Below are 17,269 nucleotides of genomic sequence, written 5' to 3'. Positions count from 1 at the left end.
TATTCTATTGGGACTTTGTGAAATATACATTTCAAATAACAAGCTGTTGTTTTTATTAACCATTGCTAAGCTGATATAAATTTAGCCCTCAACATTTCAAAATCTCCTTATGAACTACATACTATCTAATGAAATTTCTTGAAGATCATAGGTACAATCAGAAGATATAAGAATGAACCATGAGTATTAACTCTAAGCTAGTTTAGGACAGCAATGTGAATCTGCTTTTTTTCCCTCTGAAAAAAATAATAGGAGAATATTCAGGGACAAATGAGCAAGAAACAGAAATTACTTCACCTAATTGTGTTGAGTAGCCAGTAGGTATTTCATTTAGCTATCTTTTCTTTCTCTTACATTAGTCAAATTGTGTTTTTAATAAGATGGCTGAATTTGAGGTTATTTATTTAGAAAATACATGATATCTTAGAATACTGAATGCTCTAGATGTTTTATAAACATGAAGGCATTGAGTCCTCAAGACAATCTTCAGGGTAAATACTATCATTATGCCTTTAATGGATGAGGAAATTGAAACACAGATAAATCGACCAAAGATACAAAGCTACTAAGAGCTGGGGTTTATTTCTAAAGTCTGTCATCTTAAACATTGGATGCATGAAACTGACTTTTACTAAAACATATTCATGGCTCTCACTAAATATTTGAAGGGAGGCATCTACTCTATGTCTTTCTTTACTGTTCTCTGTGTCTTTTATTGGCCTATGACTTAGTATTTTATATAGGTCGGTTGTACAGTTCCATCTATCATGGAATAAAAATTTAAAGCTAGAGGACACTTCAGAGATCATTTAGGCCAGTTTGTCACTTTTATAGGAGAGGTGAAATGAGTATCTGAGGTCAAAAGCCTAGTGAACAGCATTTCCTGGACTTCTAACTCCAACATTCAGTTCTGTGTTCTTTCTCTGCTGCCCTGAACCAGCCTTCTCTGGCTGAAAAGACTTCTCAGTTGATTTAATTATGAACCCCTTAGTTTCCCTTCATGCACTATTTGGATAAATTCAGTTACTTCATCCAAAAAGGCCCCTTTCTCTCATTGAACATGCTCATATCTTTAGCCTTAACGGTAGAGAGCATTATAGTTGCATTTTTTTTTTTCCTCAGGCATAGAATTCTTTTAGAAGGAAAAGTAGAAAAGAGGAGTGATTTTCATTTGAAACTAGCTTTCCTGAAGCTTCCTGTGTTATTAAAAAAGCTTCAGGTTATTAGAATGAAAACAGGGGGGGGGGACAAGAAAAGAAAACTGTACTCTTGCTAACTCCAGAGATTAATGCCTGTGAGAGCTGACTACAGCTTGAAATTTTTAGCTCCACACATGTGTTTGATGAAATTGTCATATGGCCTATATATGGGAAGCAAATATTTATTGTCAAAAATAGTCTGGTCTCTCTTGACTTGCGTTAGCTTCCTGCAGCTGGGCAGAATACATTTTTACATTGGGTTAAAACATAATAATAATGCATTTTTGCCTGACAGTCGTGATTCAAATATCACAAGATTGAAAAGAAGGTCATTGCTAGGGGTTCATCAATACCAATATTTTGATATATTTCTATAGAGCAATTTAGATGAGTCAATTTTAACCAGAGATTAAAACTTTAAACTCAATTGTAATAAAATTATCTTTGGTTTTGCTATTAAAGTGCATTTCTGGAAGTCAGAGTTAAGTTTGACTTTCCCTAGCTAGATTGTATTCATTTAAAGCACCTCTTAAGAGGTATAAGCAAAGCAGAAAATAAGTACTCTTTGAAAACTCATTACAGTCTATAGAGCAAGTATGAAAAATGGTAAAATACTGAATGGCTTGGACAATGGTAAATTCTGAATAGCTTGCGTAAAATCAGACTTATAGCTCTTGGGTCTAGAAGTAGACAAAATGCTTCTAAAATATGTCTATGAAAAACTTTCAGTGCTGATAAAAAACAAGATATTTCAGTAGAGCAAATCTACTATTTTATTCACCCTTTCTGCAGCACTGAAAACTTGCAACCTAAAGGCCATTATTCATGACCTTTTTCCTCACTAAAATTGTGACTCTGTGATGTATTTATGAAGGGCACCAAATCTTTTAGTAGACTCCCCAATTTTTCCTTCTTTTTATATAACAGCATCCTCAGGTGAATCATTACTAAAATAATACTTTGAACAGTAATTCTTTGGAATTTGTACCTACACATTAATCATGATGGATTGGTTATGGGTATACGTATCACCATTTGTAAACATTTATTGAACGCCTACTGTGATATATTAGTTGAGGTTCACAGATTTTCTCAAATAAGCAATTCAAGTTAATGAGGGTAAGTTATTCTTGTTCACGCTAGGGCTGTTGATATCTGTGGAAAAATAATGAAAGCTTGCATGTTCTGCACTTACGATGTGGCAGTTACTATTTGAGTGCTTTACATATATTAACATGTTTTATCTTTACAACAATCTGTGGTATAGGTGCTTTTATGGCCATTTTAGAGACAAAGATGAGTGCCAGATTAACTAACTTGTCAGAGTCATACAGCTAGAACATGGCAGAGCTGGGTTCGATCCAGGCAATTGACTTCAGAATCTGCACTCAAACCAACTCCACCATCCTGCATATCCTGGGGCTGATGCAAGAATTAAGTTTCTAATTTATGTAATTCAAATCCCTGCCAAATCATAAAAGTTCTATAGTTAAGCTGAATTTTAAATATAAATATAAACAAGTCAGTCACTTGCATATACCCTCAGTTCACAGAAACATCTTATAATATTTTTGCTCCAAAAGAACAAGGATCTTTTAAAGCTATGTGGCTATACTGTGTACATTAATTTTTACATGTCCACATGACCCCGTGACCCATCAAGGGGGTCGGGGGTAGGCTTAAATATGTAGAGCTTAGAGCCCCACAGCAAGGGATCAGATCCCAGTTCTATCACTCATTAGATAACCTGGAGCAAGTAACAACATCTCTGGGACTTGGTCTTCTAATATTTAAAATGGGATGAAAACAGTATGCATCTCATAGAATTAAGTTAACCTATTGTGGTAGAAGCATTTAGTTTAATACCTGCCATGTTCTGAGTTCTCAGTCAATGTTAGCAGTGGTTATTGTCTATGTTAGTATTCCTATAATGTACTCATAGTTGCAAAGCAACCATACAAATATATTTTGATGATTTGGTAATAATACAGATGCTTCTATTTTTATTTCTTTTAATCATGGTCAGGTGGGTAGAGGAAACTATATGGAAATTATCATCTGGTTTCCTGAATTGAGTTCTCATTATTTGGAAGAAAACCTTTTTTATAGACAAATGGAATTGAGATTCAAGGTGGCCTATCACCTGGCATGGCTTTGTGTATATAATATCATAGAACATTTGGAGTTTTTATAGTTCTACTCATAACATAGAATGTGTCTTTAGGGTCTTAAGTTTCTTGGTGAATATTAGTCCTCTATTGGTATGGTATATATCACTATTATTTGCATTAGGATAATACTTAGTTAAAGGAATTATTATTATCAACCTAAATTATCAAAGTCAGGAAACACAACCATTCATAATTTACTCTCTTTTTCATTATTCGATTACCAAGGATGGTTGTTTTATTATATGTGTATCTTGGAATTGTCCTCTCCCTGAAATTTCTTCTGGCCTAGTTTAGTCAAAGATTCAGACGCTCATGCATTGAAGCTAGATGAGTATTGTAAATGAACTTGTAGGTAGTAATAGTGAGTGGTGGGATCTTGGCAAGCTGAAGGTGACCTCAATGGCGTACAGCCAGTCATCAGCTAAAAAGGATGTTTGAAAGTTTCCCACTGTGGGGATCAAAAAATATGTGTGGAAAATGGATATAGCCCATGGACTGCCAATTTGTAACCTTTATTATTTTCAATCTCATCACTTTTCTTCTGTATTGTAGCATGGGCTTCCAACTTCAGCTGTATTTGTATCTAATCCTTTGTCTATGTACCAGGTGATTTTTTTCAAAACTCCAGTGATATTGTGTTGCTCTCATTTTTAAAACAACTTCTGCATCACCAGATCAAATACTGCCTAAGATGCAAAGCTCAGATTCTCTACCATGACACATAAGAGGCCCTTGTTGAATTGAGCATCTTCTTATTTTGTCAGACTCACCATTCACTCCTCTCCTGCCTTTATATGTAATGACTCTGAAATACTGAATCACATACCTTTGTCCAAGTACACCATGGTATTGATGCCCCTATGTGTGTTCTCTCTAACTGCAATTTTCCCCTCACCTTGCCCAACTGGTGGACATCTTTCAAACCTTACTTGGGCCTTGGAATCTCTCTGAATGCTCCCATCTCATGCATACTTGCTAGGCTCTACTACAGATGATCATCAAAACAACTCTCCTTAAATGCCTTTATGTGTATCAAAGCAATTCACTCAGGTCTATATTCCATGTCTGCCCATTTCGTTAATAGCTCTGTGCTCCTTCAGTGAACAGATCTTCTCTCTTTTGTTTCCCTGATGTCTAGCACAATGCCTGGGACATAGTGTTGCTCCGTCATTGTGTGTGGATCTGAATATTAACTCGTTGCCAACACATTTTCTGTATTCTGATATGAAGGTGGTAAGAAAGGAAAGATGAATGTTTTGTGGACATTCCTTCAATGGGCAAATAATTGAAAAAATCTCACCTCCAAGGCAATAAGTCTGTTTTTTGATCCCTTAAATCATATAAAGGCTGTATGTTTTTAGATTCACTTTATTCTAGGAGTTTCTAAGTTTGCATACTCAAACAGAAAGCAGTGTTTAGGAAAGAAGACTTCAGTTGTGGGCTGATTTCAGAAAACACTAATAAAAATGGTGTCACCCAACAGCTGACCAGGTGGACCATATCAGCCAGTATCTCCACTGTTGTGTTTAATGGGCATTTATAGTATAGTGTTTGGCCCATTATGCTGTTTGAAGTAATCTTCTCTTTACACTACACTGGGTGTACCTTTCATATTTTTTCTTTCTTTTTTACCTGTGTGATTTATGTGTCTGTTTTCCACAGCTTTTGTTTTTATATCAGCAACCATTAATCTTTAAAGTCCTGCAATTCTAATGTTAACTATCAACAGCTTAGATTTGCGATTGGCATGAGAGTATGCTCTAACCATATTCTAGTGATTATGAATTTGTTTTTGAATGACAATATTTTTTACCTCTGAAATCCTCAAATACAGAATTCCTCTAACACTTCAGTAAGAATATGTTCACTCTAATCTGAGTCTCTGTCTTTACTTCCTTGCTTTTACATCAACCTTTAGTTAAGGCTAATGTTTAATGATTCTTAGTTTCCCTACTGGTAAAGTCATTTGATATTTGTTGCTTCTATGGATTATGAATGTATATATATGAATATATATGAACATACCTGGATATATGTGGATATATGCAAATGTTGGCAATCAGCAATACATTTTATTTTTAATTACTGTATATATTTAATGAAGAAAACATATTAAAGGCTCATTTCAGGGTCATTATAAACAACATAATTTCACTTGTGGGTTCTTACAATGACTACTAATGTCGTTGAAGTCATTTAAAAAAATTACAGGCTTGTGCCTTTAAGGTATAGTTCATTTTTGCATAATTAATAATATCTTCAGTCTGGATAGAATCTATGATGGTGATTTTGGCACCATTAAACCTTTGTGTGAAATATTTTTTTAAAAATTATGAATGGGTGTCTTTATTGGGAGCAGGTATGGTACAGGGAGGATGACATGAAGCAGGAATTATTGAGAAAAAACAACTAGAAATATGGGGGTCAGTCCAAGTGTGTGTGAGCTTACCTACTGAGACACGTGTATGCCTCACTAGTGCAAGTGTTTGCAAAAGAGTATAACAACTCCGAGGGGAAAAAGTGACCTAACATTTAGCTCATGTACAGGTAATTCATTCTTTATAGGACTCTAGGGGAAAAGGGCCAAAAGTTATTTGTGGTTTGCTTTTTACCCCAGATTTTTCCTAATTTTTAAAATACTTCAGGATTCTGGCTTTGCTTAAAGAAATCAAGCGCTTGCAACTGAAGGCTAAGAAACTGCTTTTTAGACAAACAGAAAAGCCTAGGCATTGACTGACTCTCTTTCTGGAACTTGGTGTTTTTCAGGGAATGATGTACTTGGAAGAAAGACGGCTTGTTCATCGGGATTTAGCAGCCCGAAATGTCTTAGTGAAATCTCCAAACCATGTGAAAATCACAGATTTTGGACTAGCCAGACTCTTAGAAGGAGATGAAAAAGAATATAATGCTGATGGAGGAAAGGTGAGTGTTTTTTAGAGCACTATGGCTTGAAAATATGATATTTTATCTTCTTACATGATAGAGGAAGAGGCCACTAAATCTGAGTTTAGGAAAGTGTAAAATCTTAATTCTACCATTTGCCTTCTCTCCCATCCAGGGTCAAGTATATTATATATACCAATATCAATTTCCCGAAAGTAGCCAAAATAAGGCAGTTCATCTCTAGTGCTCCTTATGTCACTTCACGTCCAGTATTGGGAAGTGGATGGATCCTTAAGTGAACTGGAAATTACACTTTAATCCAGGACCATAGAAATTGTTTCACTGATCCTAAGAACACAGGACTGACCGCTACAGAGAGACACAACTGTTCTTTCATCGATTAGGGAGAAGCCCGGCTACTACCAAGAACCATAACTCATGAGAACTTTCGTTCATCCTGTTTAGTTTCTAATCCTCTTACACCAGATAAAACAGATTTCTCTTTTCTGCCTCTATTTTTTTAAGCTTTACTGTAGTATGTGATTGACTAATTTGCTTTATTTAACCTGATGCTCTCCACCAAAATGTAGGCTACTATATCCCGGGGATCTTAACAGTACCGTTGCCTCTTCTACTTTTCTGACTGTCCAGTCTCTGGCCTCACCTGACAACTGTACTCCTGCCATATGGTCTCAGCCCAGACTTAGTTCCAGCTCTTGTTTTTCATCATCAACCCGCTGTTGAGATCACCATTCTTGGCTAAACTGTGAGGATATCTCCTCTCCATCTGGAGGTCCCTCTAGCTTAATGTGGGAAAACTTAGATCAGGAGAGGCCAAATGAAATAAGCAAATGCATCCTTAACCTATGGTGATGTGTAAACACATGCTAACAAACAAACAAAAAAAGTGATTGATATGTCATTTAAATATGTTTATCATGTGCTTTATTTATCATGAGCCACCCAAATATAGATTATAAATATTTTGCAATGATAGGCTTCCAAATGTTTAACATTGATTTTTGAATGTCATGTAGTATATGATTTTTACATTACTTCATATGATCTCTTATGTAACTATATATGTAATCAAATCCTATCACAAAAGAAAAATTAAAAAATAACTTTAATTTTATAGTATTTCCCAATCTTTCCGTGATTTTATTAGGCTGTTCTGCCAGTTTACTACCAAATTGCAGCAGTTTGAGACCACAGCTTTGAAATTCACTGCAAGATTGCACAGTAGAAGTCTATAAATCACATGACTTCACTTGTCTTAAGAAAATACAGCTGTAGGATTTGTCTAAAGCAAGATTCATTATAGCTCTAAATGCCTGGTAACCATTAAGTCTTTATCAAGCCACCTGTGATTTAAACTTACTTCTTTAACACAACGTCCGTAGTCCATAAAGTCGGCTAACTCCTTGCCCATAGGGAAATCACTTTCAGAGTGTCTTCTGTTCCTTTTCACTGAATACCGTGATTCTGTCATACAGTTGCCTTGGTGTCACCTTGGTGAGCAGCAAACCTCATGATTTCAAAGGCCTGTTTAGTTTTAAACTTTCATCTGCAGAGTAGAAGTGTTTATCTTTATTCCATAGAATCTTATTATATTTCCAGCTATATAATGCTGCCCTCCCTAGTTGAAACTTAACTCTGCTGACCCCTTATCAGCGGGGTATGTGAGTTGAGTTGTTTTTCTTGTAGTGATGATAGATTGGTACTGACCCTCTCACATTCTTTTATATAATTCCTGGTCTGAGAATGGTACATGTTTTCAATACTGGCTAACCAAGACAAGGGAGATCATCTGTGGCTGGGGAACAAAGCAAGCCTAACTTTGGAATTCATTATTTTAGGTGTTTCAAGTGACCAAATTATATGAATGGAGAAAGTGGGGGCAAGTATAGAAATAGACCATCTTACTGGTAGCCAGAAATTTTCTGAGGGTAAAAAGAATAAGTGAAAGTGTAAGGAATCTTATTTTGGGGGGGAAATGTAGTAGATCATATTTTTAGAAGCATATGTCTTAAATGTTTGGAATCAATATTGTGAGTCATAATATTAACCAGTAACTGAATTAATTACTGAAAATTAATTAAGAATTATAGAAAGTGATACTATTTTACTTTTCATTGTTTATGAAGCTTTTAAAAACAAATATATCTTTAGGTTAATTCACTTTATGAATTTTATAAATTTTAATTCATTTTTCTCTGTACTAAAAAAATGTTTATTATTATTATATCTGTATTTTCTATACATACAAAAAATACACAATCAAAAAATATAATTGAGGCAAGCCCAGAGACTCATATTTTGGGAAATGAATATAAGAATGTCTTTTTATATAATTATAAGACTTTCACTGTTTATTTCTCTTTTTATTTCTCAGATGCCAATTAAATGGATGGCTCTGGAGTGTATACATTACAGAAAATTTACCCATCAGAGTGATGTTTGGAGCTATGGTAAATAAGTCTTCCTTGTGAATTAAGGGATTTAAGGCAAAAATAAATATATTAGGCTCATGTAAAATATTTAAGCCAGTTTATTTTATTTTGTTGGAAATACCTACTTACAAACCTTGTTTCCAAAAGGAATTAACTCTTTGCTCTTCTACTTAAAAACAAAACAAACAAACAAACAAAAATAACCCTCTAAACTATATCATTTATCTGTCTTTTTTTTTTTTTAAGATATTTCTTGGTTCTCTAAAATGTAATATATTAAAATCTCAGTTGTCTACCATAACCTTTGGTTTGGTAGCAACTTTTCTGATAATTTTGATGGAAAAAAAATAACCAATTTTAGTTTAGGAACAATATCATAGAGCATCATAGCCTTGATTTTTCAAAAAACTCTTTGAAAACATATAATAAAAATAAAAGAATGTCTTTTCTATAATAAGAAAGAGGTTGTTGTAATAAAGAACAATTACTGAAAGCAGTAAGGTGAGAGCAAATGTGAGGGGAGAAATAGAAGAGAATATTGTTAATTGCAGTTTTGATTTTAACTTACAAACTACTTTGGAATAAACAGATACATTAGAGAACGAATAATATGAACCCAGAAAGAGTGATTTTAAACTTAGAATATTCATTTAATTGCATTTAACTCAATTGTTGAGATGAGATAATCAGATCTATCTGGCTATTTACAACTGAAGTCCATCCAGGTAGTAGTAAGAATGAATCAAGACCTTTTCTAAGTTTAAATATGTTGCAAAGAACCAGTATTTCTTACAAATTGAAAGCATGATGCCCTTTAAGCAAAAGGCAAAAGGTGTGACTTGAAAGTATGTTACAATTGAGGTTACCAAATTTAAGTCTAGCTTTATCTTTGTTTTTTATTTTTAGAAAAAGACTTAATCCATTCAATCATAGAGAATTTATACCTCTTACCTAGAGAAGCACAAATTATCTTAAAAAAAAAAAAGTTAAGACATTTCTGTAAAGTGTTTTTTACCTCCACACACCTATGCTATTTATTTAAAATTTCCGAAAAGGTCCTGTGTATTCTACGCACATATTGCATGGAGCACTGGGTGTAGTACATAAACGATGAATTTTGGAACACTGAAAAAATAAAAAATTTTAAAAAAAGCTTTGAAGTAGAAAGTATACTGTGCTTGAGATTAGACAAATATAGGGAAACTACTGAAAAATTTAAGTTGTTGAACTGTGAAGGTTACACAGAACACAAATCTAACATATATATTACATGAAACAAATTAGATTTTATATTTTAATATTTGAAATTTATATTTTAATATATGATATATATATCACTTTTCTTTTCCTTTTTTTTCTATGAATGTTTCCCTCAATTAAATGCAGCAATCTGCTGCAAGCAATTTTAAATAACCTCTAATATAAGTACATAGATAGATAGATGGATAGATAGATTAGTACCCTGCTTTGAAACATAGCCCAGGTTATCAACCCATATCCTAAGGTCTTTTAAGATTTTTATGATATATCATAGTTGATTGCAAAAGGCATATAAGGCAGAGAGAAAAATAATGTTGCTTACAATGTACCTTTGTGGAAAATTGCCACCAGATGTGTATTTTTATAAATTAATATAAAAATTAATTTTATAAAAATAAATATGCATTGGCTGTGGTTTATGTTCAAATGATAGGATTATAAGTTTTGAGAGTGTTTCTGATTCAGTTTTCCTGGGACTGTCTTTCTATATCCATCTCTGTTTAACCCTATCTTGTGGTCACTCCTGCAAAGATATAATTGGATTATTATTGGCAGAGGTGGGGGTTTTGATGTTCCTTCTTTTGTTTTTATATTTATTATAGTTTATATACTCTTTATTATAGTTTCTATTATTTTGATTTGTAATTGCTTTGCGATTTTTTATATTAGAAGTTCCTTTTTTTAGAAGTTCTGATAGAGAAGTGAAAGTATTTATAACTGCATATATAAGTTAACAAAATGCCCTCATTAAACACATATTCTATAAATAAGTATTTATATTGACTGAATGAATAGAAATGGACAGCCATCCTCTTCTTAACTTGTTCCAGCCTGCCTCATGGACACTCAGTCTTAATTACTGGTTCTATAGAGCCATTCTTCAATATGCAAAATTAAGTAGGATTTTAATCAAGATCAAACAGTTAAATTGTGTTACTAGTTACATTTTTATTTTATTCCTAAGAATCATAAGATGAAAATATTAACAAGAAAAATCAGGTAATTGTTAATGATGTTATGATAAAGGATAATTTGAAGTTCACACGTACTTTTATATCTTAAGCTTTGTATTTTTATTATCAGCCAGTAATAACTGTTATAAGCTAAAAAGACCTCAGTTTGAATAAATAATTCATTCCAGTAGGAAAGAAAGCATAGTCCTAATTAAAACATATGTTGTGTATTATACATAATAAACGAACCCATAAAAATTCACTAGGTAAGAATCTTATGCAGAGATTGCTATGTATGAACTTAAAATCCTTATCCTTAAGAAATGATAACTTTTTAATTGTATATTTATGAGATCATAAAGAGACCTATAGCATATACACTATTGTTCCAACCAGAAACATTATTATTATCAGAATTAGCTATTTGCAGGCTGGTGTTTAGGGTATTTGCTTTTACAGATTCACTGTTTCAATGGTTCAAGAAAGTGATTTCTTATCTAAGGAATCGACTATTATTGATTCCCTTTAATCTTGTAATACCTATTTCACAGTATTATGTTATATTTGGATCCCTCACGCTCTCACAGGTGTTAAAGATAGGAATGTGTTTCATTCCATCTGTTCTCTTTGTGTGAGTCAAAAAGAGAGCCACAATGATTTACCATAACATAAGGTAATCATTCTGGCATCCAGCTTAGCCTATAGGACTTGAAATGGTCATCTCAAAATTCATCAACATCAGATTTTATCTGCAATCATAATTACTTGATACTGAGCACACATGTATATAATAAATTGTTTGATAGGCTCTATTGCTGTGTAGTGAAAATTAACTTGGACGAGCAAACATTAATATTACCTAAAAGTAGAAATGGGGAATAGACTCTGTATTCTGACATTCGCTCGGAATTGTCTCTGCTACTCATTAAAAAATTTCAAGACAATGGTAAGATAATTGAATTTCCCACAAAGATTTTGTCACTGGGCTTCTCCTAATGGATATAGAAATCTGAAGAGCCTTTCTTTAGACTACTTTTTTTAAAGATTTATTTATGTACTTTAGAGTGGTGGTGGTGGTGATGGGGGCAGTGGGGGGGTGGATGAAGAGAGTCTTAAGCAGACCAGGCGCTGAGCGTAGAGTCTGAGGTGGGGCTCGATCTCATGATCCTGAGAGGACCACCTGAGCCAAAACCAAGAGTCTGGATGCTTAACCAGCTGTGCCACCCAGGCACCCCTCTTTAGACTTTTTTTTTTTTTTTTTTTTTGCCTTCCAGGGAGTTTTCTTTTGTCACTGGCATTCTGCTGGTTTCTTCAAATTATGTTGTTAACATGCTTATGTAAATGTTTGATCTCTAATTTAGGAGTCACTATATGGGAACTGATGACCTTTGGAGGAAAACCATATGATGGAATTCCAACCCGAGAAATCCCAGATTTATTAGAGAAAGGAGAACGTTTGCCCCAGCCTCCGATCTGCACTATTGACGTTTACATGGTCATGGTCAAATGTAAGATTGCAAAATAATTTTATCATCACCATCATCACGCTTAGTAAAATAATAGTATGGATTAATCTACCTGCCTTATGTTTTTATATATTAAAAAATGTGAAAGCTCAAAAGTAATTACGAAAAATCTTGTAAACACCTGTGTTTTTGGCTTGTTAATAGGAAGCAATATGCATCAGTATGCATGCTTCCACATTATAAAGTTGAAATTCTATGACTCTTACTCTTCTGATTCATTTCACTTTGATTCCTGTCATTTCCGTGACAATCAAATTGTCTTTCACAAAGAGATGTAATTAGTCACAATAATGTTAGTAATCTTTATAGGAAAATAGCGGTCTAAACAAATGATCTAAATATAAAGAAAGAAAGCTTGAAACCGATAGTTTAAAAAGATGAATTAAATGGAAATAGGTTTACCAGTTTTAGTCAACAGGAAATTAGCAGGGCAGAATGGGAAGTGAGAAGACATGTATTTCTGCAGTGAAATAAAAAGATTACGAATGTTTGGTGTTTTTTTTTTTTTTTTAATTTGATCATTTGTTTACATCAAACGCTCTTACTTTTCTTTCTTCTTTCTATGCCCCAGACACATATGTATTATAAATGTGTTTTGGCAGCCTAGGCTCTTAATTTAAATAGAATTAGGGAAGTCTCTGGAGTTTCCTGCTTAATTTAAGTGAGATTAACATTCAGCAATCTTTCTTGTGTAATCTGGGGTTTTCCCCTTTTGATTTACACAGGGTTAGCAGAGAAACAAACTGGTGAAGGTGAATAAGCATCTTATTAATACGAGACTTTGGACCTAGGTCTACTCAGATTTATATTCATGACATGCGTGATACATTCTGTCAGTGAGGGAAGAAATAAAAATGTGCTTTCCAGTTCAGGTCAGCTTGCCCTTTTCTCTAAGCATAGTTCTATTTACTCAATATTTAGTTAGAAAGAAACTGATACCTCCCGGCGAAGTTAACCTTTTTTGATTCCAGTAGTTCCAGAAACACCTATTTCCTCATTAGTATCTTGGTATCAACAGCATTTTTTTTTCCTAAGTGGATGCAAATAGTTGAGCTTTGTTAAGAGAGAAAAAAAATTCAGCTAATATTAATGATACATGAAATGACACCCAAAGACTTCCCAGAACAAGAATAAAAATTGGACTCCCGGAAAAAGGAAATAAACCTTATAGCTTTATTGGAACAAACATCATTCAGTAGTCATCTATGGAAGGAACTTTAAAGAACATGCATGCATTATATGATTTGATCTCATAACTAGCATCAGAAGTGATTTACATACTTCATTTAGCTGCTCTGATGAAACAATGAAAAATCAGGAAAATATTTTGCCTAATAGGGAGTTTTACCTTGCTTTTATGAGTTTTAATACCTAGGAAGAGGGTCATTTGGCAAGAAAATAAGGAAAAGCTAGGTGCTTTTATTCTTGTGATCTCATCAGCTAAACAGAGCCTGGGGAGATAAGACCCACTTTATCTAGACTCCCAGCTAAATAATAATACATACCTTGAAAATTGCTGATAGTATTTTTATGCTGCAAAGGCTAGTACTTAGATAAGCTAATGGCTATTGCTAAACAAACATTACCAATCATTTTGCACTGGTTTTTCCCCACCAGGAAAAGAGTAGCATGAGAAAGTTGCTTTCATTTCCCTTCTCCCCCACTATGCTGGCATACTGCATTGTAACCAAAGCTCCATGTCACTCCTGACATAAAATAATAAATTATATATCCCTATCACCTCTTCTATTACCATCAAAAAAAAGTTAAAAAAAAAAAAAAAGGCATTCTCTCCATACTTAAGGAAATAAAAAAGAAATCAGAGCTTCTGTAAGTTCCCATAGTCAGCTTAGGTTATGTTTTCTAAGAAGAAAAATTAATTTTAAATTAGATCAATAAAATAAAAATTTTGGTTATTCTTTTTTCTTTTTTAAAGATTTTATTTATTTCTTTGACAGACAGAGATCACAAGTAGGCAGAGAGGAAGGCAGAGAGAGAGGAGGAAGCAGGCTCCCTGCTGAGCAGAGAGCCCAATGCAATGCGGGGCTCCATCCCAGGACCCTGGGATCTGTGCAGCATTGGTGATATAGTGGTGAGCATAGCTGCCTTCCAGGACCCTGGGATTGTGACCTGAGCTGAAAGGCAGATGCTTTAACCCATTGACTCACCAAGGCGCCCTTAAAAATTTCTGTTATTCTATCATATATTTCATTTACTTCTGAATATCAACAAACTGATTGAGATAGAAGCTCACCTATTGGATTGTTTCTTTCTTTAGCTTTCTTTGTGTTTTTTTTTTAGATCATTATTATTATTAAAACAACATTTTTCAAACCTAGCCTATGTTTTCATAAAATTAACATCCTACTTCTTCATAATTATGGATAGAATGACTTTTGTGTTGTGTGTGAATTTTTAGGTTGGATGATTGATGCTGACAGTAGACCTAAATTTAAGGAACTGGCTGCTGAATTTTCGAGGATGGCTCGAGACCCTCAAAGATACCTAGTTATTCAGGTTGGTACAGATCTGGTCTTTAGAACTGTGGAAATCACTGCTCATAAGTCGATTAAGCAGAATATCATGTGAAATGACTTACAAACAAGAACCTTCCACTTGATGTCACAACTACTTCTAAGAATCTTCCCTTAGTATTCAAGGACCCCAGTACCAAACAGGCAGATAATTATGATTATCCATATACATAAGAAGTCCTTATCCCCAGACAAGTCTTCGAGCACTCTGCTTTTTATTAACATGCATTAAATCACGTCCATTATTATAATTTTTCCTTTTCAGAATAAAAGAAAGATAGATTTTTGTTTTAATCTTGGCCATGGTTGAAGACAGTGAATTAAAAGTTTCAATATATTGACATTTAATTTCCTAAAAAAATATTTATTAATGTGTCTTGTTTGGGAAGATATACAGTATCCAAGCAATAATTCAGATTCAAGTGAATTAATGTACATATGAATCAAATGATAGCCGCAAAGAACATTTTATATTAAACAGTAGAAAAAATGGATTAGATAATTTAAAAATTGTAGTATTTATCTATGATTATTTTTACCTAAATCATAACCAAACACACCCTGAGTTACTTTTTCCTCAGGAATTAATTTTCCTCAGGAAAGCAAGGTAGCATTTATCCTCCTATCAATAGTCTGACATCACAATAAAAGCCAGGTTTTAGAATAGTTTCCAGTTAACTTTTTCCCAAATTAATTTGCACAAACAATGGTCTACAACAATATCTATAATTTTGAGAAATGAAAAAATCATATTGAAGAAATAGTTGAAGGAATAAAGAGTAGGATTTTGGTGTCTCTCCCACTGTCATTTATATGATTTGCCCCTTGTGCTGTGATTTGGAAAGCTAGCACGTTAGCAGTGTTATGTTATAGGACAAATCATGGAGCCTGTGTGTCCTGAGAACACTACAATGTCAAATCAACTCAATAAAGTAAAGTAAAGGTTGATAAATCTATTGCCCTTTATTATTTATTCTTAAAGTCACAGCTCAAACATCTGGCAATGAAGCCTACCGTTATTCTCAGATCTGAAATAGATGATGTCTCCCTCAAAACAGCCAGAGTATCCTGCTCTACTCATCTCTGATGGCATTTATCACAATCTGTTAAATGTATTTATCCTACCCTGTCACATCTAAGTGTGTTACAGGCTTCTTCATGACTGGTACTTGTGCTAAAGAATTATGTTTTTAAACGAGTGCATGGATTTTCAACCACTTGTTTTGATATTTCGTAAATTTGCTGCAAAGTCCGCATGTTTCAGAAGAAAGGAAGAATTATCTTTTCTTTGTCTGGTGGGCAAACTTTTAGGGTGATGATCGCATGAAGCTTCCCAGTCCAAACGACAGCAAGTTCTTTCAGAATCTCTTGGATGAAGAGGATTTGGAAGACATGATGGATGCTGAGGAGTACCTGGTCCCTCAGGCTTTCAACATCCCACCTCCCATCTACACTTCCAGAGCAAGAATTGACTCAAATAGGGTAAGAAATAATCATCTACCACCTCCCATATTGTTTCTGAGGAATTAAATCATGCAGGGGCTCCTGGGTGACTCAGTCATTAAGTGTCTGCCTTTGGCTCAGGTCATGATCCCTGGGTCCTGGGATCAAGTCCTGCATTAGGCACCCTGCTCATCAAAGAACATGTTTCTCCCTCTCCCACACCCCCTGCTTGTGTTCCCTCTCTCTGTCAAATAAATAAATAAAATCTTTTAAAAAATTAATATAAATAAATAAATAATAAAAAATAAAGTCGTGCAAATATATTTTAAGCCCTAGAATTACAAAATAATTATGCAACTCATTTCAACAGGATTCCTAGATTAAAAACATACTCTATCAATGAAAGATAGGCCATGTATTGTTAATTTTGCAACACAAGCACGGGAAATATGATAAGTACTCTGAAATATCTTTAGGATTTCAAGATGAGAAATGTTTTCTTTGTCTTCTGTTAGTTAAACCTTAGTTTTTAAAAATCTACCAATTCAATTAACAAAAAAATCAACCCATTCAAACTAATAAAACTGTGTCTTTGTAAATAAATGAAAATTCTTAACGAGGTAGGCTCTCTTAAAAAGATGGTGTGATCGTAGTCAAGAGGTGATACAAGTACAACTCTCTTTCACTTAAGAGACTATTCTCTGTCAATTTGAAGTATAAACAGAAAACTTTCATACTTTGGACTTTAACAATCATTTTGGGAAGACTGCTGAATCATTTCTAAGAGGTAGATTGAAACTTCAAAGGAAACTTCTGAAAAGAATTTGCATTTAATATTAAATATTTA

General features: G+C 33.8%; 1 protein-coding gene across 1 annotated transcript in view; it reads left to right on the top strand.

The window, feature by feature from the left end:
* The window catches only part of ERBB4 (erb-b2 receptor tyrosine kinase 4), a 1,176,406-nt gene that overhangs the window by 1,119,437 nt on the left and 39,700 nt on the right, over positions 1 to 17,269 (top strand). The window contains exons 20-24 of the mRNA XM_059395472.1: positions 6,137 to 6,292; positions 8,649 to 8,724; positions 12,281 to 12,427; positions 14,865 to 14,962; positions 16,291 to 16,461. Of these exons, the coding sequence (XP_059251455.1) occupies positions 6,137 to 6,292; positions 8,649 to 8,724; positions 12,281 to 12,427; positions 14,865 to 14,962; positions 16,291 to 16,461 (648 nt within the window). The remainder of the gene's footprint in view (positions 1 to 6,136; positions 6,293 to 8,648; positions 8,725 to 12,280; positions 12,428 to 14,864; positions 14,963 to 16,290; positions 16,462 to 17,269) is intronic.

Source organism: Mustela nigripes, chromosome 3 (genome assembly GCF_022355385.1).
Source record: "Mustela nigripes isolate SB6536 chromosome 3, MUSNIG.SB6536, whole genome shotgun sequence".
NCBI lineage: Eukaryota > Metazoa > Chordata > Mammalia > Carnivora > Mustelidae > Mustela > Mustela nigripes.
Note: the sequence above shows the minus strand (reverse complement) of the source record. Positions and strands in the feature narration are given on the sequence as shown.